This window comes from Malurus melanocephalus, unplaced genomic scaffold (genome assembly GCF_030028575.1).
Source record: "Malurus melanocephalus ecotype Western Australia unplaced genomic scaffold, MMel_1.1 scaffold_61, whole genome shotgun sequence".
Taxonomy (NCBI): domain Eukaryota; kingdom Metazoa; phylum Chordata; class Aves; order Passeriformes; family Maluridae; genus Malurus; species Malurus melanocephalus.
The window spans coordinates 1,744,512-1,766,803 of record NW_026623293.1 but is presented as its reverse complement, the minus strand read 5'-3'; the positions used below and the strand labels follow the sequence as shown (position 1 = coordinate 1,766,803).

At 38.7% G+C, this 22,292-nt stretch overlaps 1 protein-coding gene across 1 annotated transcript in view; it reads left to right on the top strand.

Moving 5' to 3' along the window:
• The first annotated feature begins 232 nt into the window (after positions 1-232).
• The window catches only part of IPO5 (importin 5), a 45,647-nt gene continuing 23,587 nt past the window's right edge, over positions 233-22,292 (top strand). The window contains exons 1-9 of the mRNA XM_057366201.1: positions 233-387; positions 5,559-5,639; positions 11,205-11,397; positions 11,898-12,000; positions 12,230-12,326; positions 13,343-13,447; positions 16,685-16,807; positions 16,891-17,011; positions 20,391-20,478. Of these exons, the coding sequence (XP_057222184.1) occupies positions 304-387; positions 5,559-5,639; positions 11,205-11,397; positions 11,898-12,000; positions 12,230-12,326; positions 13,343-13,447; positions 16,685-16,807; positions 16,891-17,011; positions 20,391-20,478 (995 nt within the window). The 5' untranslated portion in view covers positions 233-303. The remainder of the gene's footprint in view (positions 388-5,558; positions 5,640-11,204; positions 11,398-11,897; positions 12,001-12,229; positions 12,327-13,342; positions 13,448-16,684; positions 16,808-16,890; positions 17,012-20,390; positions 20,479-22,292) is intronic.

Sequence of the window (22,292 nt, the reverse complement as noted above, 5' to 3'; positions counted from 1 at the left end):
TCCCGCCGAGGCTGCCGGAGCCGCCCGCCAATCAGAGCSCTGCCTCCCGCCCCCGGCGCGGCGCCGCACCAATGGCACGCGAGGAGACAAACCCCCATTGAGGGTCGGTTGAGCCGCCGCTCCCCGCTGCCCGCCTCGCCCCGAGCCGCCGGGACGTCAAAGGGAGGCAGGGCCAATCGGGGGCGAGGTTCCGTGCGCCGCGGCCAATGGGAGCGCGGCTGGCGTTGCAGCCCCGCCCCTTGTCCCCCCGCCGGCGGCGCGGCCGGCTCTCCCCCTTCCTCCCTCTCCTTCCCTCTCGCAGCAATGGCGGCGGCAGAGCAGGAGCAGTTCTACGCCCTCCTCGGCAACCTGCTCAGCCCGGACAATGCGGTCCGCAAGCAGGCCGAGGTAACGGGGCCGCCGCGTCAGCAGCCGCCGAGACGGCCTGTCAGACCCGCCGGGCCTCGCTGGAGGGAGGGAGGGAGGAAGGAAGGGAGGGGGACGGGGAGGCGGCGGGGCCGGCCGAGCCCCACGTGTGAGCAGCGGCACCAGCTGCCGCCCGGGCGGCCCGGGCCTTCCTCCGGTCGGGGCGGCGGGGCCGGGCGGTGGCGGCCGTTTCGCCTGACGGGCGCGGGGCCCGCGCCGGCCCTCGGCTCGTGAGGGCGCGAAGGGTCCCGTTACTCCCCTGCGCGCCCGCTCCGGCGTGTCCGGCACCGCTCTCGCCCCTCGCCCGCCGCGAGATCTACACCCCCCCGGGGCCCGGGTGGGACCGTTCCCCGGGCTGCTTGTGTCGGTCGCCCATGGCTGTCTCCGCCCGAGCCGCCCGGCGTGACGGAGCGCGGCCCCGGCGCCGCCGCGCAGGGGGAGCCACAAGCCGGTGGCGGCAGCGGTGTGTGGGGGGGCCGGCTCTCGGTGGCTGGGGGCGTGGAGGCGTTTCCCGAAGGAGGTCAGAGCTGGTGCCTGGCGCGATGGAAGCGCTCTTGTGTGCGCTCCCGAGGTGCCCCTCGCAGAGGCTCCGTGCCCCCGCCCCGACTTGACCGGCAGGAGCGGGGCCGAAGGTCAGAGCTGGTGCCTGGCGCGATGGAAGCGCTCTTGTGTGCGCTCCCGAGGTGCCCCTCGCAGAGGCTCCGTGCCCCCGCCCCGACTTGACCGGCAGGAGCGGGGCCGAGGTCCTTCTGTTGCCTCACAGTAGTTTGCTTTTTTAACTTTTCTGAACGGCCCCGTGTGTATTAARCTGTTTTGTCAGCTAAGAAGTATTTCACCCAAAAGAAGTGTTTTCAATATGCTGAGTTTCTCTTGTTATCAGCAAAAAGTTTTCAGACGTGTTGTTTCAGCTGAAATTCTTTGTGGCGGCTAAGCCACGTTAATTCTTTTCTCTCTGTCATGCTTAAGGCTCCATTGTCAAGCCTGGTGGGGAATCTCTCCCGTTGAATTAAATACCGGCGTCTAGGTTTAGAATGAATTCCCACTGCATGGCTGCATCGGGTCTTTTATCGCTCTCATCACTCCAGCGGTCAGCAGAGTTCAGTGCATTGTTTGGTGAAGAATAAAAAGCATTATTCCTGATGCTGCAGTGAAAATTCCTCAAATATGAATCGAGAGTGAGAAGGAGGGAAGACATACCTTTTTAGAAAGCTAGTGAAAGCTAGTGAAGTTAGTGATAACTGCACTCTCTAGAGAGGCAGCAAGAATTATTCTCACATTCCTGAACATAGAGCTGCAATGAAGGCCATTCCGTGGGAGCTGAATTTCTTTCTCTTCTCAACTGCCTACATATAACCTAAAAACATTTCCAATAACTTTTTGAACTTTGTTGGCATCKTAACACAACAAGTTCATTGCACAGCTGTGTCGTAATGCCTATGAAATAAAACATTGGATACGAACTCTAAAACTTAGATTCTTGCAACTGACAGATTTTATTGGCAACTTGCTTGGAACTGAATTGAAGTTCTTTTAAATCTTCGTAGATATATATGCGACTGACTAGGGTCAGTCACAATAAGAAACTTTAATTGGCATGATAGAGACCAAGCTTTTTAAGTCTGTTAGTTTAAAAAAAATACAAGGAGTAGTATAACTTTACTTATTTAACTTCACTGAATTTGGTATCAGTTTCTGCATATTTCCAAGGTGTGCTGCATATATTTTTATGGTTTAGGATCATTCAGAWTGGAAGGGTCCTCAGGAGGTCTGTAATGCTCAAAGCAGTGTCAGCTATCAGGTCAGACCAGGTCACTTCGGGCTTTGTCCTGCTGACTCTTGAAAACCTCTAAGAATGGAGACTGCACAAGCTTTTTGAGTTACTCCTGCTTGCCTGTCCTCATTAGGACAGAGACATCTGGACCTCTTCCAGTTTAAAACTCCTTTTTTCAATCTATGCCTGTTGTCTCATTTTTCCACCATGCATTGCTGTGAAAAAAGCCCCCCTTACTCTTCCCTGTGGGTCAATGAACTTTTACCTCTAAATACAGCTCTGTCTCTCTACAGTGTAGCTAGCTTGACTTAAGTTGCCTATTTCTTGAAGTAAGATTCCTTTGGATAAAAGTATTGCATAGACTTTAAAATATTTGCTTYATAAAATCATACAGGACTCATACTTGATTTTAAACATCAGCATAGTCCAGTCAGCCATTTAAAGTATACTTACTGTTGCAGGGTTGGATTGAATGCATAAAGGATTCAAATAACTGCAGGTAAATTGAATAGCAGGTTTTCATTTGTATCTAATGAAAAGCAGTCAGAATGAGAAACGGATAGACAGGGAACTACGAAGAGAGACTGAGGTTATTTCCAATAGGTCTGATCACTGAAAGGAGAATGAGGGGTGTTCAGCTGAAAACTGAACTTGATGGAGATGTAGAGTCATATGTAGAGTCATATCCTGTTTGGGAGGATTGTAGTAAAAGCTGTTAAAAAAAAAAAAAAAAAGGATGAGGAAGAAAACCTGATGACTCCAAACTCCGTTCAATTTATCTGTGTGGATCTGTATGTGTATAGTCTGCTCTTGTGAGAMCCCACCTGATTTCTGTGGCCCCTACACAAGAAAGTTGTGGACTTGTTGAAGTGAGTCCAGAGGAGGGTCACAAAGATGATCAGAGGGACTGAACAGCTCTCCTGTGAAAAACRGGATAAGAGAATTGGGATTGTTCAGCTTTGGGAAAGAGAAGAGTGGAGAGACTTTCCAGTACCTAACAGACCTGCAAGAAGGGTGGAGAGGGGCTTTCACAAGGGCATGCAGTGATAAAAAAGGGGCAATGGCTTTAAATTGAAGGAGGGCAGGTTTAGATTAGATATACAGAATAAATTCTTTACTGTGAGGGTGATGAGTCACAAGAACAGGCTGCCCAGAGATGCTGTCGTGCCCCATTCTTGGAAGTATTGAAGTCTAGGTTGGTTGGGGTTTTGGACAGCCTGGTCTAGTGGAAGGTATCCCTGCCCATGGCAGGGGGATGGAACTGGATGGTCTTTAGGGTCCCTTTGAATCCAAAACATTCTGTGATTATGTGTATAAGCTAGCATGCGCATAACCTGACTAGTTGGCTGAAATCTGGTTGGTTCATTTTATCATCCATCTTGTAATGTTCTCTGTTGACTATAAAAGCCTGTCTTCCTCTTACTTGTGCATCTGTCTTCTGACAGAGGAACTTATATTTACTTTATTTTGGTGATTTATTTCTTTAAAGGGCATTTCTCATGTTTGGGAGAATATGAGTAGTAAGTGTAGATAATAGATACTTGTTTGCATGTCTTATGAAGGTTGGTCATGCTGTGTCAGAAATTTGTATTTCTGTATAAGATAACTGGGAACTAATTGTGAACTAAAAGAATACAGTAAGATGTAGCAGGATGCAGGTGCATAGTTAGGGTGTGGGCAAGACTGGTAGTAAAGTGGATGGGGCAAGCAAAGAAGTCTTTCACCAGCCCAGAGGGAAGGTTCTTGGTTTGGCCATGTATTCMTTGTGCCCCTTTTCTTTAACATCCTCTGAATCCAGTTTACAGAGTTATACCATYGAGCATCTGCTTAGGTTGTTGCCATTTTTAGTGAGTTAAATAAACAACTCAAAATAGAATTTTATGGTTATCAGAACTGACATGAGGGAAGCCAGCTTTTACTGTGCTTCAGCTGTCTGTGAAAGCATAACTTCATGCTGGGCCTGGGTTTARGGAACCCTTGTGTTTCTGGATTAATTTTTGTATTTGTAGATAATAGTGCAATATAAATATATACATTCATGGAAGTGCTTAACCTAGACTTTCTATTCTGACCCTAAACCTCATTTAATTTTGCAGTCTCCATGAAATGATTAGATTAAATGCAGGGATTCATTGGGGATTCAAAATCTCATTGACTGAGTGTATATTGGCAACTAGAGAGAATATGAAATGAAGATTGAATTTGTGGAAAAGGCCTACTAGGAAGTAGGTACAGAAAGGAGAGGAAGATGATGTCTAAYGTTAAATGTGAAACTACTTTATTGAAAACAGCAGGTACCCTGTCGAGGTGTGTAAGAGTTAGCTAGAGTATTGGAAGGAATTGCTGCAGATTTAGAAATGGGAAGTAGGCAGGCAGAAAATTGGTGAGAATGAGCCTGAGCTTTGCAGAGTAGGCTCATTCCTTGAGTTCAGGATGGAATAATGAATATTTGGAAATGGTGAAGTAATTCATCTTCAAGATTGTCCACAAAACTTGGAGTAACCTGGAGTTACTAAGTATAGAACTATTTCTGAATGTTATGAGGGGCTGCTRTTTAGCTTGTAATTCTACACCTGCCTATATAGACTTACTATATTTTAAAAAAAGCATCTTGAATTTTAAAATGCTCATATATACCATGTTTTGGATAGCAAAAGTTGCTTTGCTGTGTTTTCACTCCAGCTTCTAAGTAACAATGTAGTTTTAAAAGGAGTAATGAATGAAATGCATGCCAGAAGCATGTAAGACAACATAACTGAACTTCTCAATAAACTTTTCATTTTGTTAAGAGGGTTTTTCCAAGGAGGAGACTAAATAGCGTCTTTTTCTGAAATTCAGGCAGGAGTTTAAAAAAAAAGAAGTTCTTATTCAGAATGTGTGGTTGAGATGTGTGGCTGCCACATAACATTGTAGAARTTATAAAAAGGTTCAAAACAAGAACTGATGAAATTTTTGGACTATGCATTTGTCCATGATTGTTAAACTGTTGGTCACAGCTTRGTCTCAGGCTTCCAAAGTTCTTAATTCCTGTATATGATAAAAGCTATGATGGATTCCCAGTAGCGTATGTTCCATGTATGTTGTATTTCTATGAGTTTATGCTCTATTTATGTTATATTTTGTAACTAATCTCCTAAGTGGCCACTCATGCATATGTAGATCATTCCAATATGGCAGATCTTACTAGATAACTAAGATTTACTCACAATTTTAAAATAGGTCATAAATTTTTATTTTGATTGTTTTAATTTTTATTCTGGTAAGTTTTTTTCAGAAATTGAATGGATACTGTTGTTGTTTTAAAAGGAAAGTCAATTCATATTAATGTTTAACACAACTTTCTAATAAATGTTTACAATGAGCTGCATTTCTTTTTGTGCAGGAGACCTACGAGACTATTCCAGGCCCATCAAAGATCACTTACCTCCTGCAGGCAATCAGGAACAATGCTACTCCCGAGGAGGTATGGCTCAATCACCTTGGATTCATTTTCAAGGAAATTTGGAGAAGGAGAGGGGAAATCAGTGTCCGTCATTTTGGGGATAAATGAGCAMGTTTAGATTTGCTGAAGCATCTTCATTTACTGCCCATTTGTAGAGGGATCACTCATCTTCTCATCTTGTTTGTTACATGCCCAGTTCACCAGCTGAGACTTACTGGTGTAGGATATTTAGTTTCAGAAATTTAGTTTCATAAGCAACTGCTTGAATCTCCAGTGTTTTCTGTTGTGTGCTTTGCTTAATGAATATTATTTTCTTAAAATGTGTAACTAATACGTGACTTACTGTCATGTTTCTGCAAGTTACAGTTGAGRAATTGTTTCCATTTGGGATCCTGGGCCTAAAAATGCTGAACTTGTGTGTTGTCTTACAGTGCTTAAGTCATCTAGTAGTATTACAGAGTGATTGGAGAGCAGTCTAAGGACTATATGTRGTTTTTAATCTAGGCATAAAGTGTGCCTGGTAGTTACTCCTCAGTTTTGTAAAGGCTCACAACTTTAGCAATCAGTTAAGTACTGACTAGTAAAACCATTATTCACTTGGATATGCAGRGTGGAGAACTACTGAGCTTTCAAGATATTACACATTTCAGAGTCACTTAAAAGTAAAAATATTGTATTTTAAGTTTTCAGATTTACAGTTTTACTGAGCATTGGAAGGACGTAGCATGTAGAATTTCGGAACTTAAGAGCGTATGTGTGCTGTTTCTCCAATGATGATCTCTTCTGGTAGACTATTCAATTCAGAGTTAGTTGCCTTTTGTGCTTTTTAATGCTAAGAAAGTATCAGTTTACCCCTTCTGATACCTATCTATCTGCAAAGTTGTGTTCTTCTGACAGAATCCTTCAATATTATACTGTCAACTGGTTGCATAAGAGGTATCTAGTTTTCCTTTATGCCCCTCTGAGATGTTTCAAATGATAGAAAACTGTAGAGCAGTGTTACTACAAAGTGTAAATAAATTCTTGTTTCATATGTTCACTGATTTTATTCCCTTTACATGAGCTAAGGAAATAGCCAGTGTAAAACTTAAGAATCTTGCAATGGCTTGGATTCCAACTTGCAAAGTACAAAAAAATCTTTTCACCCATACAAGTTATTCTTGCCAAAGACATCAAAGGCTAACATTTGTAGGATGACTTGACATTTAACTCCGCCAATGGATTAATCAAAGAAAGATTTAAATGTTAGCTCTTAACATAAGTAAACATCAGGTGCTGGACTCACAAAATCCTGATTAATAAAACCGACAAGCAATCTCTTCCCTGTAAATCCAAGTACTGAGTAGCCTAATTAGAGCCTAAGTGAAGTAATCCCCATGCTCAATCTAAACACTGCATATAAACATGCTGGGAAACATTCTGTGCATGTTTAATATGGTTCTGGTATCAACAGGTTGTTTGTGGATATATTCTGTATAGATCCAAATGTCGAGCAGAATATTGCATGTCACCAGTGGATAGAGCTTTGGGCCTGGTATKTGTGCTYTGAGCACATTGAATGTRGCAGTGCCACAGAACAYAGGATGCTGGAAGGAGCTGTAGAACTTTAAAAATCCCTTGTCCAGGCTATTTGAAAGCCGACTTCAGATTCCTCGTCATTGGGAAGTCTCTGTATTCCTTTACCTCCTTTCAGGAAAACTAGGCTGAAGTAAATACTCCATCATCTTTGCATGAATTGGGTGTCTTGTGTTATAGAGAGTAGGACTATTTGTAGGACTGTTCAGACAGCAGTTGGGGGAATCCTGACTCTGCAACCTAGTTGTTTGGCATTATGATGGAGGTACAGGGATGTAGATTGTGCTCCCAATACTCCTTGCATTTGACATAGAAAACATGATTAAACTAGATTAGGAATAACTCTTTTAACTAACTGTATAACAAGTTCTCTCCTAGCCAGGTGCCCAAACTGTGGAAATAGTCACATTTTTCCTCTGCTCTTATTTCRTRCTTTCCTAATAGCCAAGTAACACTGTTCACAGAAGTGGAGAGAAGCATCTGACTTAGCAGTTAGAACACTTCTGTGCCAGATAATGTGCAAACTAGTACACCTCAGTGTGAGGAGRGGCTTGAACCCAGGTCCTAACTTCTGGGAGTTGTAGTCTCACTATTATGAAGTTAGGACTCTATTTCCTATGCACCTGCATTTTAAAGGGTTTTACAGAAAGGTGGTATACATTCACAGTTTATTTGATTGATTTTATTCATAGGACTTGTTTTAGATGTTAGACTGTTACTTTGCAGTTTTGATTTACCATATAAATCTTTGAGAGGAGCAGAAGTTGTACAACCTGCATTCATTTTTTCTTGGTTAACTCTGGACTGGCAGGTTTTGGTTGTGTTGTAACTTACAGATGACTGATAAAATAACAAATGCTCTGTAAAACTGTTTCTGCTGTATTTGCAGCTTTCCTAGAGGCCCCTGACGTCTCCCCATATTGTCACATGAAGGGATGGATTTCTTAGTCCAAAGACTGCTGTTGTGGATAGCTTCTGGTTCAGCTTTTGGGAAGGGCAGGAGGAAGGAAGGCAGCCCAAGGATGTGCCACAGTTCTGCCTTTGAGYTGTCTGTGGACCTTGAGCTCTCTGTACTTTGAATTCAACATAGGACTAGATCCCTGAATGAYATGCAAGTCCATCTATGTGTCCTAAATGTTCTTTATTTCCGTCCCAGCATGTTTTCCTCCTTGAGGACTTGAAAAAGGAACAGTAAAACAAAAGTAAAAATTACTGTGACAGTATTACTCAAGATAGTCAGACTTTCTCTTATGAAGTATATAGGATTATGTAGACACTTTGAATACCAGTGGAGAGCATGGTGTCCTGGATTGCTGTTCATAATTCTGCTGCTATCCTGCTCAAMAAATTGGTTTTCTTCTTGTGCCTTGGTTCCATCAACCCTAAAATACTAAAGCATTTCTGACACCATGTAAATTCTACTAATAAGAAACAGTATGTTAAAATTTTAGTATTATGACTACTTTTTTTATTAGTAGCTTTGACACTTCAGTTGTATGTGAGCATAATTTAGACATGCAGAGGACCCAATGCTGGGAAAAAATGTGCACTTTTTATGCTTCACTGGTAGCTGTAATTTCTTCTTTGGGGATGTACACTTTATATTGTTCCTCTCCTCATTAAAAGCTATTGCTGCTAAATTGCAGGATTTTAAAATKCTTGTTTGAGTACTTATCTTGAAATACATAAGCATAACAGAATCTTTGGGGTGTGTGAAAAATAAATATATTCTTTTTTACTCTAGAAGAAACAGCCCTAGAGGTGCCATTAATTCAGCTATGTTTGTCATAATTAAATTAACAATGATAGTTTTCATATGTAAGTGAATATATACTGRAAATATGCCGTTTTTTATTATTAGAAGTCAACTGCTCATTTGTCACTCCTTCAAACACTTGAATTTCCTTCAGGGATTTKGGGGATTGTTTTTTTTCCTAAGCTCATAACTATAACCAGGATAATTCATGTAGTGCTGATCTTGTTTCCTTCTGTACGCCTTGCTGCTTGTGTTTTTACTTTGCAACCAGCCTGTTTATCAGTCTTCTAATATTTTTAATTCTTCAGAGTTGGAAAATCTTATYTTTGTTTTCATAAAGCATGTAGTCTCAACATCTATTCCCTGCCAGTCCACCTATTAGTACTTAAGGAAATGGTATCATATAATGCAAGTTCAGTCATTATCAGATGTCGGGAAATATGCACTGAAACACAATGCCTTGAATAAGGGAAGATGTAACACCAGAGTTTGTGCCACGTTTAGTCCCAGTAAACTTGCTCACCACTCAAGGCATTTCTTGTGCAAGTTTACCRTGCTAATGAGGAAAAATTTAATCTCCCAATATTGGTGCTCCTAARGATGGGAGAAGGAAAGATACCATTATATTGTGGTACCATCAAAATTTTTGGTCACACTGTCAGTGAGATTCCCRCAGGCACTGAGTAATGAAAGTCCTTCCAAACTCACATTCCCCGTGTCACAGTCCATTGCTAGAGTCTTGGCTTCTGATGGGAACTACAGTGCAGGYGGGCGCTGTGCTTGTGGGCAGCACCTGCTGCCTTCCTTAGATCTACTAGGGAAGAGCTCATCCTACATATGTGGGGGCCTTAGTCCACACTGGAGATATTGAGGAGGAGATATGGAATGATCAAGAGTCGGGTCCAGTTCTATTACTTTCCTTGTGCTAGTAGAGAGACACTTTGTGTGCACTACTCTTTAGCTGTACTGAAGAGAGCTGGGTAGGTTAGAAAAAGTCATAGTGAGTCTAGAAACTGCAGAATATAARAATAGTATCTTGAGTGATGTTCTAGCAATATCTGATATTTACAGGGTGTGTTAGAAGTTAACACTTTGCAGCAGTTTGTGTTTCACATCTACAGGTTATGCTGTGGTAATACAATTGAGAAATTTGGCTTGATTACTTTTTACTGCTCATTAAACGTTTCTGAATTTCAGAGACATAAATTTTGTCATTCATGTGACAAAATTTATTCAAGTAAATGTTTGTCATTCAAATGCACATTAAACAAGAATATCTTACAAAAAACTGAGTTTGGATTATATTTTATGAGAATTTAACACACATAAGGTTTTGTTATGTGTATTAAACTTTACAAGTTTSGGTGGTGATTTTTAGTTACTGTATATCCTTAAAGAAACATGGTGAACAATATATTAAGCTATTCAGGGCTTCATGTGTCTCTTTGCCTTTACTGCATGTGTTGCTCTAGTAATTTTGAATTACTAAGCCATGTTTTTTGCTTCTAGTTCTTGTACAATTGTAAATAAAAACAGATATGTAAACGATACTGTCGTAGACTTGCTGTATGCATACAGGAAATGAGATTGTAATATGTGATATTGAGGTTCCTATGCTTAAGTTCAAGTTTAAAGAAAAAAGTTTCATCATAGCCCTGCAAAACGCTGAAAGCTTTGTTTGGATTTGGGGTTGTTTTTGCATATGTGCAAAACATATGCAAAATGTATTATTTTTCTCTTATTTTTCAGAGAAGAGTTTTATTTGCGAAATTCTAGCTGTAGGTTCCTGAATCTTTAGCTTTAAGTTTAGTTGTTTGAGAGAGTGTAGGAGGGCTTAGAGGTTAATTATCTGACAAAGTTGTGCCCACTTTGTCACTTTTTAATCTGAAAACCCTCATTAGGCTATTTAAAGGAGAAAGAATGTATGCTTTAAAGATCTTTCCATAACACAGCTAAGTCCTTAACTTGTCACCAAATATATCTGAGGTTTAGCTGTAGAAAAAATYTGAATACCTCAGTACTGTGATTATYTCTTTGAAGAGTTGTAATTAYCAGAAATGWGGTTGTAAGCTGATGTTTCTGTACTGTGTTTTTTTCTTACTGTCCTAATTGTCATCTGTTGCTTGAGAGGCATTCCATTCACCARAGAAGTCTACACAATGGAAGTGTCATTTGGAAGCATGATGTCAGTCTTCCCTTGTAAGAGCATGATTATCATATCAAACACTTTAACATACATACTTCTCCTTCAACAGGCTCGGCAGATGGCAGCTGTCCTTCTGCGCCGCCTGTTGTCATCTGCATTTGAAGAAGTTTATCCAGCTCTGTCACCTGAGGATCAGACATCAGTCAAAAGTGAATTGCTGCTCTTTATCCAGATAGAAGTGCAGTCCACTATGAGAAAGAAAATATGTGACATTGTTGCTGAATTGGCCAGGAATTTATTAGGTAYTTCGTTTAATCTTGTGGTAAAACGTTGATGTATTGACAGTAGTTGTATTTGTATCTCTTGTTCTCTAGTTTGCTTAGATATTTGCACATAATGTGCTAACTGATTCCATGGTTTATAATAGAACCTGATACTTGGTCACATCCTTTACCAGGAAAAAATAAGATTCTTGCACTCTGCATTTTAAATTGCTCAGGTTAAGATGAGATTGTATTAAGGTTTATAAATTAAGTTTTGTGTAAATTGTCATAAATCATGCTGAACAATGCTTCAGTTTTCTTTTTTTGAGTGCTGCTATATAGGAGTAAATAGAGATCATCTTSYGTTCTGGAGGGTTTTCAAATTAAAMRTTTCACAGTATTTTACATTATGACTTAGGCACATCTTTAGATCAGGGTTTTTTTAATTATTTCAGTAGTGATGACTGGTTTTCCTGCACATTTGAGATCTCACAACTCTGAAGTTTGCTTATCCTAAAACTTTGTTGTGTTTAATGTAGATGAAGAGGGCAACAACCAGTGGCCAGAAGTTCTGAAATTCTTATTTGACTCTGTCAGCTCTCAGGATGTGGGACTGCGAGAGGCTGCTCTACATATTTTCTGGTAAGCTACATTTTTGTAGATTAGCAAATCATGTYTAAAAATAAAAGAAAAGCTGTCATAACTTGATTAATTAGGAATCATATTTATTTCATTTACTTTGTTGTATTCGGTCTTACTTAACTCTAACATCTACAGTTACAATCTGTAATTTAAAAAATGGAGAAGTTTAAAATAGTAGTTTGACCTTAACTTGTGTGAATTTTTATTAATTTTTTGGTCTTATCTTTAGGAATTTTCCTGGGATTTTTGGGAATCAACAGCAACACTATTTGGAGGTCATTAAGAGAATGCTGGTTCAGTGTATGCAAGATCAGGAGCATCCCTCAGTAAGACCTTTATGTTCTTTTGGGATTTTAATATGTTCTGGGCATAGAAACTCAGTGCAGAGTCTCAAACATAAAGGTCAAACAATAGATTTYGATCAGAGAATTGCATTACCTGAAACTGATGTACTTACGGAGTTTTGACTATGCCTGCTGCAAAACAAAAGGYTCAGACCCTTTTGTGGTCCTAAAGTTTGACTGGCTGCTCATATCTGCGTTGCTTAGGCCCAGATTCTTTCCTGGCTATGCATGGAGAAACCCAGTTGCAGTGGCCGCAAGCAGATGGGGTTTTAGCCCACAGCATTGAGGAGTCACAGACTCCTCATTAAAATCTCTTTCTGGCCTTTGTGTTTAACAGTCTAAATCTGTAGTGTCTCTGTGTACAGTATCTGTACCTGGTATGTCTCAAAAGCCTGAATATAAGACAGCTCCTTCAATTGTATGTGCATGTTTTACTCTAAGGGTGTGTAAGCAAGGCTTACTTTTCTGGAAGGCTTCAGATTTATTGATTTATGCAGAGAATTGTACTTTAAAATGTTTCTCTTGTTGTGGAAAATGCTGGGCAAGGATAGGAAACCCTGCTGTGGTCTATGGGTTCAGTTTGCTGCTCCCCCATTGATTACTTTTTCTGACCTTTGAAAGTCAACTGAGTAACATTTTCTAAAGTACCACAAGTCATGCCTTTAAAGAAGCATGTCTTAAACAGCTGGATCACGCTTCTTGAAAAATGAGACTGACTCTTGCATGCAAATTTGAAGTTTTGGTGATGGAAGTTGAAAACAATAGGGTTTTTTCCTCTTTCATTAAATGAAAACCATCCAAAAAAAAGCAAAACTAGGGAATACTTGCTACTTCATCATATGACAAACTTTTTGTATTGTGGAGGACATAGAAGCTGAAGGTCTTCATTATCACTTTACSTTAATTTGCACAAAAATGTAAAATCCCACATTAAAAACTAACAAATGCATGTTTCTGTACTAGTTTCTCACATTTATTTCTCCAATTGTGTCTTCTAGATCAAGACTTTGTCTGCTAGAGCTGCAGCTGCATTTGTGCTTGCTAATGAGCTCAATGCTCCCCTTCTTAAACATTTTGCAGACTTGCTACCTGGAATCTTGCAGGTAAGAAACCAAATAAGTAACACTCAGTGTGCCATAACCGTCTATATTGACTTTATCATAAATTATTGGTCTGCAAAATTGTGATTTTTTTTCTGAGACCTGAATTAACTGAGTCTGTTAGCCAGACAGCAATYGCCTGTAAGATACAGTGGAGACTAATAAGGAATTTTGCAAACCAAGGATAATTGATATGGTTTTAAGGAAAATAGCTCAGTGCTGATTAACTTACGTAGTGTTACCAAGATAAATGAGTTAAAATTATTTGTAAGTTATATAGGTCAAAATCATACAGCTTTAAAATTAGCCATGATATTGAAATATAGTTTAAATMTGGGATTTGAGAATGTGTAAATTGAAGAGATTTGAAGTAATGTGTAAGTGGGGAATTTGTATACTTGTGATATCCTGTATCTTTTCACTTTGGAGGAAAGCACAGAATTATTCTGAACATAGATTCTCAGACTGAGAGCGAGAGTCTGCAAAAATTATCTTTATTATTTGATAAAATAGGAAATTGCAAATAAAATGCCATTTTAAGCTTCATACAATTTCTGAAGCTSGATTAGATCTCCTGGATGGATGAATTTGAGCAAAAGTTGAAATTCTAGTGGAAAGTTATTTACTTTGGCAGGGAAGCCTATTGTAAACCAAACCAGAAACAGAAATTGTTTGAGCTCTGACAATTCCACAGTACACTTCCCTTTCTATATCAAGAAATAGTGTGAAGCAACTAAGTATCTATGATAACAGAGGAAGTGAACTTCTGGTGGATTTAAATTAGGCTAAATTTATGTTAAAGACAGGCTTCTTGCTACAGTCAGAACAGCAGGTTCTTGTTGACAGTGTGAGCTGTAAACTGCATGTGCTTTGTGGCAAGCTGAAGAAAAATTGTGCCAAATCYACTGGCGTCTGCAACTGATGGAATTCTGCTTGATCTTAAAAGGAAATGGAGAAGAATTTATTCAAACTATTTGAACTTGAAAATGGGCTATAGTATGTATAAATCAAGTGTTTTCATATTKAGGTCACCATTTGGTGGTTAGTCCCTGTCTGTGACTTTGTGAATAAGAATTTGGTTATTTGGAAGTTGTAAGTGGCTGAGAGGACCTTGGCTGCAGAGTAGTGTCTAAGTTGGGGGTTAGTCAGGGTTTGCAGTGGTCATACCACTTGTCTTGATGTTTAGCACTTAAATAGTGTGTGAGTTTTAGATTTTGGGCTAATAGCTCACTGAGTGCTATAACTTTCAAGGCTACTATTACACTATTAATACAATGTAAAAATACAGGCACTTKGCTCGCATTTTCAAGTTTTATTTTGCAAATACAGAGCACAAAGCCATGTTACGAAATCTCTTTTTTTAAAGTACTTACTGCAGGAAGAACTAGATTTTCTGGCTGTGGTAACACAAGATGGGTATGAAGATCTGAGTTTATAAATAGGAATGTGTTAGAATAGTGGTGAGTGACCTTTGGAGACAGTTGGATGCTTTTTTTGTTGCTGTTGAAKTTCATTTTGTTGAAATATTGACGCGGTAAAGAAGCTAAAAATAAAATTCTGACTTGGCATATCGGGCCTTTCAGTGCAAGATCTRTAATGGGTGTGTGAGAAGTTGAACTTTGAAAACTGACAGTTGAAACTTTTACCCAAAGCTTTATCTTGCAGTGGAACTAAAAGCAGATAGAGCTTCATTGAGATTCTTGGATGTTGTTTGAGACTACAAAAGAGTACCTCTGCCTTTTAGGGCTCACTTTTCACCTTGAGCTGCTTTCTTCAGAAAATCAGTCTTGCTTTAAAAARCTGTCAGTTGCAATCTGTATAAAACACAGTTTTGCAGAAACTTCTGGTAAATATGTCATTACCCTTTGAAAGAATGAGAGGATGTGGTAGCTATTAGACCAAGAGGCCTTAACTGTGATGATAGATTTTTTTTTTTCCCAGATTTTTTCCAGAATATTTCCAATATTACATGATGCTGCTTTTATGTTGAAAGTGTGGTTTGTAGAAGTGTGATTTATCAAAAGCATTGAATTCTAGACTTAAGTATTAAAAATCACTTAGTTATTCACTTCAAAAAATATTTAAACATTAAGAAGACATAAAATACTTGGCTATTGAAAATTCCTTTCAGAACCCCAGAAGTGTGTCTAAAAGCTTTTTTCTTTGGAGCTTTGTTGTACTTCTAGATTTTAACACTATTGAGTAACTGTGTTCTGTGTTGGCACTAAAATATCACCTTGATCAGTTAAAAGTAAGTTTTAAATTACTTTTCAGAATGTGGATGTGGGTTAGGAAAGATAGTTGCAAACAGCTTGGTTTCTTTTTCTCTTTCCTGTGTCCTGTGACTGAAGACTAAAAGATCTGCTTTAATTTGGTGGCTCTCCAGGGATGTCTGGAAAAAAACTCTTTAATCTTGTGATTCCTGATATTTGTAAGCATAAGATATTCAAAGCTTTTCTCACATAACAGGCAAATGAGGAGTTAGGCTCATTTTCCTTCTTTTAGGCAGAGTTACTTTCCTTTAAATAGATTTTGAAGTAGTTTTGGTCAGAACTCAGTGGTTTTATATGTTGGAGCCTCTGATGTGTGACCTTAATCCTTTCTGAGTATCTGCAGTGTTAGATTTGAACATTGTGAGCCATAACTTAGTTGTAGAAAGCTTGTAGTTTTGGATCCTGCATAGTATCCTGTTACGGATTTATGCACRCAGGTCACTGTAGTAGGGTCTGACCATGGGATCCTGCTGAAAGTCTGAGTGAAGGTTTCCAATTGTCTTGTATTAGTTGTCAGGTTAGAACTTGAGCTGATGCCTCCGGAGGGGGACCCCTACCCCAGTTCATTCATGCCTCTCAATAGTACATGTACCACTCGTGGCCCAATCCCCAGCTGTTTACTTCTGGTTGTTGGTCTCTTGATTTCTTTACTGGTTTTTACTGTTGCTGGGCTGATCTTCTAATGAAGTTAYTTCCATTCTCTTGGAATTATTTCCTTGGTTCTTATCTTCATTCTGCTTGCATCTGTTGGAATCAGCTAGTTCATTGTTAGAAGCATTCGTTTTAACAAAAAGTTCACTCTGGTCAGTTCTTGTGGCCTAAGGCTTTGGCTGCTTAACTGCTAATGCTAAATGAGACTGTTCAGAGAAACAAGAATACAATTAATGGAATTCCTTTTATAACACTGGTCCTATTCATAGTGTTGTTTGTTTCTATTTAATGGTATCTTCATCTTATCTTTTTATAGGCTCTAAATGACTCCTGCTACCARAACGATGATTCTGTTCTGAAATCCCTTGTAGAAATTGCAGATTCTGTTCCTAAGTATTTACGACCACATTTAGAAGCTACTTTGCAACTAACTCTGAAGGTAAAACTTGAAATGTTTAAGGATCACTTTTTCCACCCCAAAACTTCTGTTCTAACCATTTACTCTAACCTTTTGGGTTGTAGTTGTGTGCAGATACCAGTCTCAGTAACATGCAGCGTCAGTTGGCACTTGAAGTAATTGTGGCCTTGTCAGAAACTGCTGCTGCTATGCTGAGGAAGCATACAAATATTATTGCACAAGCCAGTAAGTATTTTCCTCATTTCTTTTGTTCAAACAGTCATCCTTTACAATATTAATTTGATTTTGCAGGTGGTCAGTGGTAAAATCACATCTGAGAGTTTGCTGGTGCTGATAACTTAAGAAAACTCTATTCAGTGTCATTCAATGGAGTAACCCCCTTTCTGTTATGATTCTTCATAAATTAATCTGTGTCTACGCAGCATCAAAAATCTGAATAAAAATACAGTGGACTCTTATTAGATATTCCCAGGAAAAGACTACTTTCATGCTTTTCTTTTGGCTTTGGAAAATTTTACTGTAACAAAAAGCTGGCATTTAGTTCTGAAGTTTTGTGTTTGAAGTTTGGTAGGCCAGATATTCTCTGGTGCTGGTGACTGTAGGCTGAAGGAATGCTGCATGCATATTGACCATCAGTGTTGAATTAAAGCTGTGAATTAAAAAATCAYATGCAGGTGTAAATACATAGAAATAATATAACTGGTTTATTTACCATGCAGATRGTAAAGTCTTTGAAGAGATACTTAAAAATCATGCATTATTATTTGAAATGCTAAAAACACCTTCTGGGCAGCCCCAGCATCAGTGCTGTTTGCCCCGGTGTTTCTCTGTCTTTTAAATCCTTTTTGTGACTAGAGCAGGTCACTGGCACAGCAGTGTAGCTTGCTTTTCTCTCCCTGCCACACTTGTGTTTTTCTAAATTCTTTCTTGTTTTCTGAAACTTGCATAAAAGGCAAATTTTTTTGTGTRTGCTCAGGCTGAGGTAAGTTGTGTAGATGTCACTGAAGCTATGAAACTACTGTTGGAAAATGTTGTAAACTATCTTCTAGGCTTAAGTGTTTAAAATACTGACGAGAAGAGAAGGGATTCTTTCAGAATATATTTTGAAATCTGTAAATTTTCAGAACACTTTACTTTCACTCCATCCTGTAGCTTGTTGGAATTAGCACTTGACACTTGCTGAYCCCACATCATTACAAGCTTATTTGCTCAGAAGAGAAGTACCTCTTACCTCTTTAGAATGTATTGCTATTATTTTGGGTTGCTAATTGCTTTTTAGGAATGAAATACRTATGGGAATAAAATGCTTTTCATTTGAAATTCATCATAAAGTTAGTCTTATTTATATATCATTAAGGAGAAGGACGTTTATTTTGCAGAGCTGGTAAAGCAGTTGTGTTCAGGGAGTGATAAAAAGGTAGTAAAATAGGATTGCTTCTGTCTTGGCTTTGTATTTTAGTTTAAAAGGTTTTCTGTTTTCATTCAACTCACACCTAAAACTGGGTCTTGGATAAAATTGTCATCTTGTGCTGGTTTTACTGAGCATGATGCTCGTTTAGGAGTGTGTGTCCTGTGTGCCAGTTAGCTGCTCAGGAATCCACTTGGATTAAGACTTTCCTTCTTGAGCTCACAGGATTGCACAGTATTTTATTGCTCTGATAAGAAGCAGGCTTAGTGGGCTTATGCTTAACTTGTTTATTAGAGTCTATATATTGGCAGTAATTAAATTTTGAGGGCTTGTTGGGACAATGTTGAAATTTCCATGCACACTCTACGTTTTTTAAAAACTCTGTGAAACTACACTTACTGACAACCATATTCATATAAAAGATCAAGGAGAAAAAAGATACTGCAGGTTCTAGATGTAATAGTGGCCAGAGCACATTGAATGACAGTTTGTTCTCAGCCTTGTTTGTTAGTAGCAACAAACACTGGCATGACTTTTCAGAGCCGCATAGCATTTATGTCAGATTATGTTTGTCTTCCAAATTTCCACAGATGGTGTGACAATCCATGGTTCTCATGTATGTGCTTATGTGTGTCTGTGTTTGAAAACCTTGTGGACTGTAATACTTYGGCCTTTTTTTTAGGTTTAATAAGTGTATATAAAATTCTGACAAGTGGGAATCATGCTAGAGAGATCATAGTGTCCATTAAGTTATCGTGATAGCATATAAAAGCCCTCTGGAGGTTTTTGCAGCCATAGAATGTTGTCAATCTGAAAATACATAGCCACATCAAGCAAATAAATCCATAATTTGATCTCTTCTTGATACTTGCCCTACAGTGCTGTCAGTGAGCTTTTTTTTTTTTTCTGTCATCAGTTGATCAGAAGTTTYTCATCTGTCCAGATATGTGGTGGTGAGTTTGCTTAGTGTGTTGTCTCTGGTAGATTACAAATAGTATAGGTATATTATGAAATTCAGCAGTTGCAGTATACTTGATCAGTTCCAGTATATCTCACTAACAGCATGGACAGTTACCAGATGCCTGCTAGTTTTTCAGGTAGGTTGCTGTAAGGAGCAGTTAGCTATAATGGCTGTCTTAGAGATACGTGGTAGGATGTCCTGAAAAGGTTGTTAAAGGTCAAAGGTTGAGTATTTGACTAAAACCTTTTCTTTCCAGGTCAAAGTGAAACTTTTTGCATAAATGATACTAAATTCAAACAACTGCTCTGAGCAATAAAAAGTAATTGTAATTACTTTTTAAAGTAAAAATAATTTTTATTAAAAAAAAAGTGTGTAATACAAAATAAAAAAGTGCTTAAGAGCGCCTTATTTTGCTCTGAAAGTGCAAGGTAGACTTTTCACCCCTTGTGCTTTTGAAGTGCATAGGAGCTGGCAGAGCAAACAAACAAATCATTGTACTCCTTCCTCTTGTGAGAACTTGTAAGAATAGGTGATGCTTATTGCATAATAGTTTTATGTTGTGTTAGAGATTGTATAATAGTCTTTATAAAGACCTAGAATGAGAAGAATGGACAGAATCAATCTACAGAGGTAGAAGCAGAAAACTGGGGGATTATAATRTGCAAGGTGTATTCATGATAAAAAGCAAAAATTTGCATTAGATRGGAAAAAGGAAATCTCAAGTTTTGAACTATTGCAAGAGAAAAGGTTTTTGCCAAGTGACCACTGTATATAGCTGAAATTTATTAAGTTAATAAAACTAAGGGTTCAGTACTATTCTTTCATAACTAATACTCTCATTAGTAAATATTCAAAGGATGATGTCAAAGTCTAAGAAAAATTAAGGAAGTATATCTGACTTCTTGAGGCATATATACTATTTTTAACTCTTTCAAGAACATAGACTTTATTAAGGAATTTGCATTTTATAATTGTCATGACTTATAAAAATTTTTGAGTCTTAGGAAGTTACACACTCAAGATTTTTTTACTCTCAGTTTGACTGTTCTGGAAATACTTCTCTGGCAATCATTTCTGAATTATTGGCTGATGCAATTTGACAGACTTGGCCATCTGCTACTGGAAGAAGAGCTATTTCTCTCAAAAAAAWTTTGAAAGGAAAAAAWCCTAAAATTCATGCTTATTTGGGAATCTATTTTAAGACAGCAGGCTGAGTTTAAAACTTTTTTTTTCAGTTCCTCAGATGTTAGCTATGATGGTTGACTTGGAAGAAGATGAAGATTGGGCAAATGCAGATGAACTTGCAGATGATGATTTTGACAGGTAATTACAAAACCAGTTGTTTCAATATATTAACAAGGCTGTGGTTTAAGGCATAGTGAAAGTGCAGAATGCAAATAACTGCAGTGCATTACTTTTTCTTTATTCAAGTAACTACTGTAAATTTGTTTCTTCAATCCTGAGCAATTTATATGTAGGTTACTTAGGTAGTGTTCAGCACGAAAGTAAATTATTTCAGTGTTCACATTTGCTGTAATTAGACAAGTTGGTTGCCCCTTTCGTACTGTTTAGCTTTTCAGAGCTTTTAGCTTTTGTTTTTTGTGTCATGCATATTACCTCAGAAGTCATTGCCTTCTAATCCTCTAAATTTAAGGCTAATCCTGAAGTTAGCTGGAAGCAAAACTGAAGCATATTTATCTGTTTAATCATCTRCAACCAATTTCTTCATGTTTTTCTTTATCTACAGCCTTGAAAATATGTCGTTACAGAAAAAGATGGCTATCTTTGGCAGGATATCATCATGCATGGTGGAAYTCCATGTTGAATTTCACCTAATTCAAAAATGCTATAATACTTCTATTATTTTAAATCCCTTGGTGTGGCTAGCAATAGCTTATATTGTTGTGTGTTAGGCAAGAAAGTTCTAAAGATGTCCAATCATTCAGATTTTCTTATTCCTACATGCTTTGTAGCTTGCTCCAACTTTTTACTAGAGCKGTGGTTTGTGTACAGCATCCTGTTACATTTCCTTTTGTCCAGCTACAGTTACAATGAAGTAGAAATAGAAACAGATGTAGGAGGTATCTATTTCCACACTTCTTAAAAAGACATGGATGTTCATTTACCAGTCGTCTAGACACTTCTTTGACGTACCTGGCTCATCCAGACTCAGATGTATTTTAATTAGTATTTTAAGACAATTTATTGCAAAGTGCTTAGAGATCTTYATAGCAAAATAGACAATAGATGTTGGCTTACCCTGAGCTGTGAAACTACTTCTAATGGACAGCAGGAAGGTAATGACACTTGTAGATGTATAGGAATTGATGGAATAATCTGTTTAATCTTTGCCTTACTTGAAATATTTTTTTTAGTTCTCTTCCATTATGAAATTGAAAGTGAGCTGTCTTTTCTTCTCTCCCTCACATAGTAGACCATACCCTTCTAACCTGTTTCCTAAAAGTTGAAATTTTACTATACAGGTGTCAGACACCATTCAGGTTTGTTTAGTACTTGAATCTTTTCAGTCAGTAAAATTTCAAGGGGGGATAGAATATTAAAGTTCAAATCCTTATCAAGCTTTTCAGGGTGTGGAAATTTATTCAGATGGCTTGCTTTAGGCAGCTTAGTAAGTAAGCTGAATCATCCACTTGAGGCATGCCATTTTCTCTTTGTAACTTTGTTCTTCTAAATACAGCTTAGCTGCCTGTGGATTTTGTAATGGAAGTTTTCCTTTTCTTTGTTAGAAGTCACAACTAGAGTGAGCACAGATCAGAAAACAAGTTATGCTCAACAACCTTAGCCTGAAGGAGAAATGTAGCTTCTTTAACCCTCAAATAGGCGAGCTTGAGGCTTAGACACAAACTACTGGACACGAGCTGGTCTCTGGTGATTGTGTGTGTGAGGGCAGCTTTTCTTTTGGCAGGGTCACTCGTAGTGTTGTTATGCTTCCCACCATTGAAGCTTGCCTTTTTTGAGAGCTCAGTGGCTGATGTGCATCTYCTAACATCTAACATCTTCTGATGCTTGAATCTGTGTAGCTTCCTAAGAAGACTAATTTTTGTGCAGTCCCAGGAACAGGCTAATGATCATCAGGCTGCACCCTAGTTAGGGTGTGTTCAGATCTGATTAAAGGG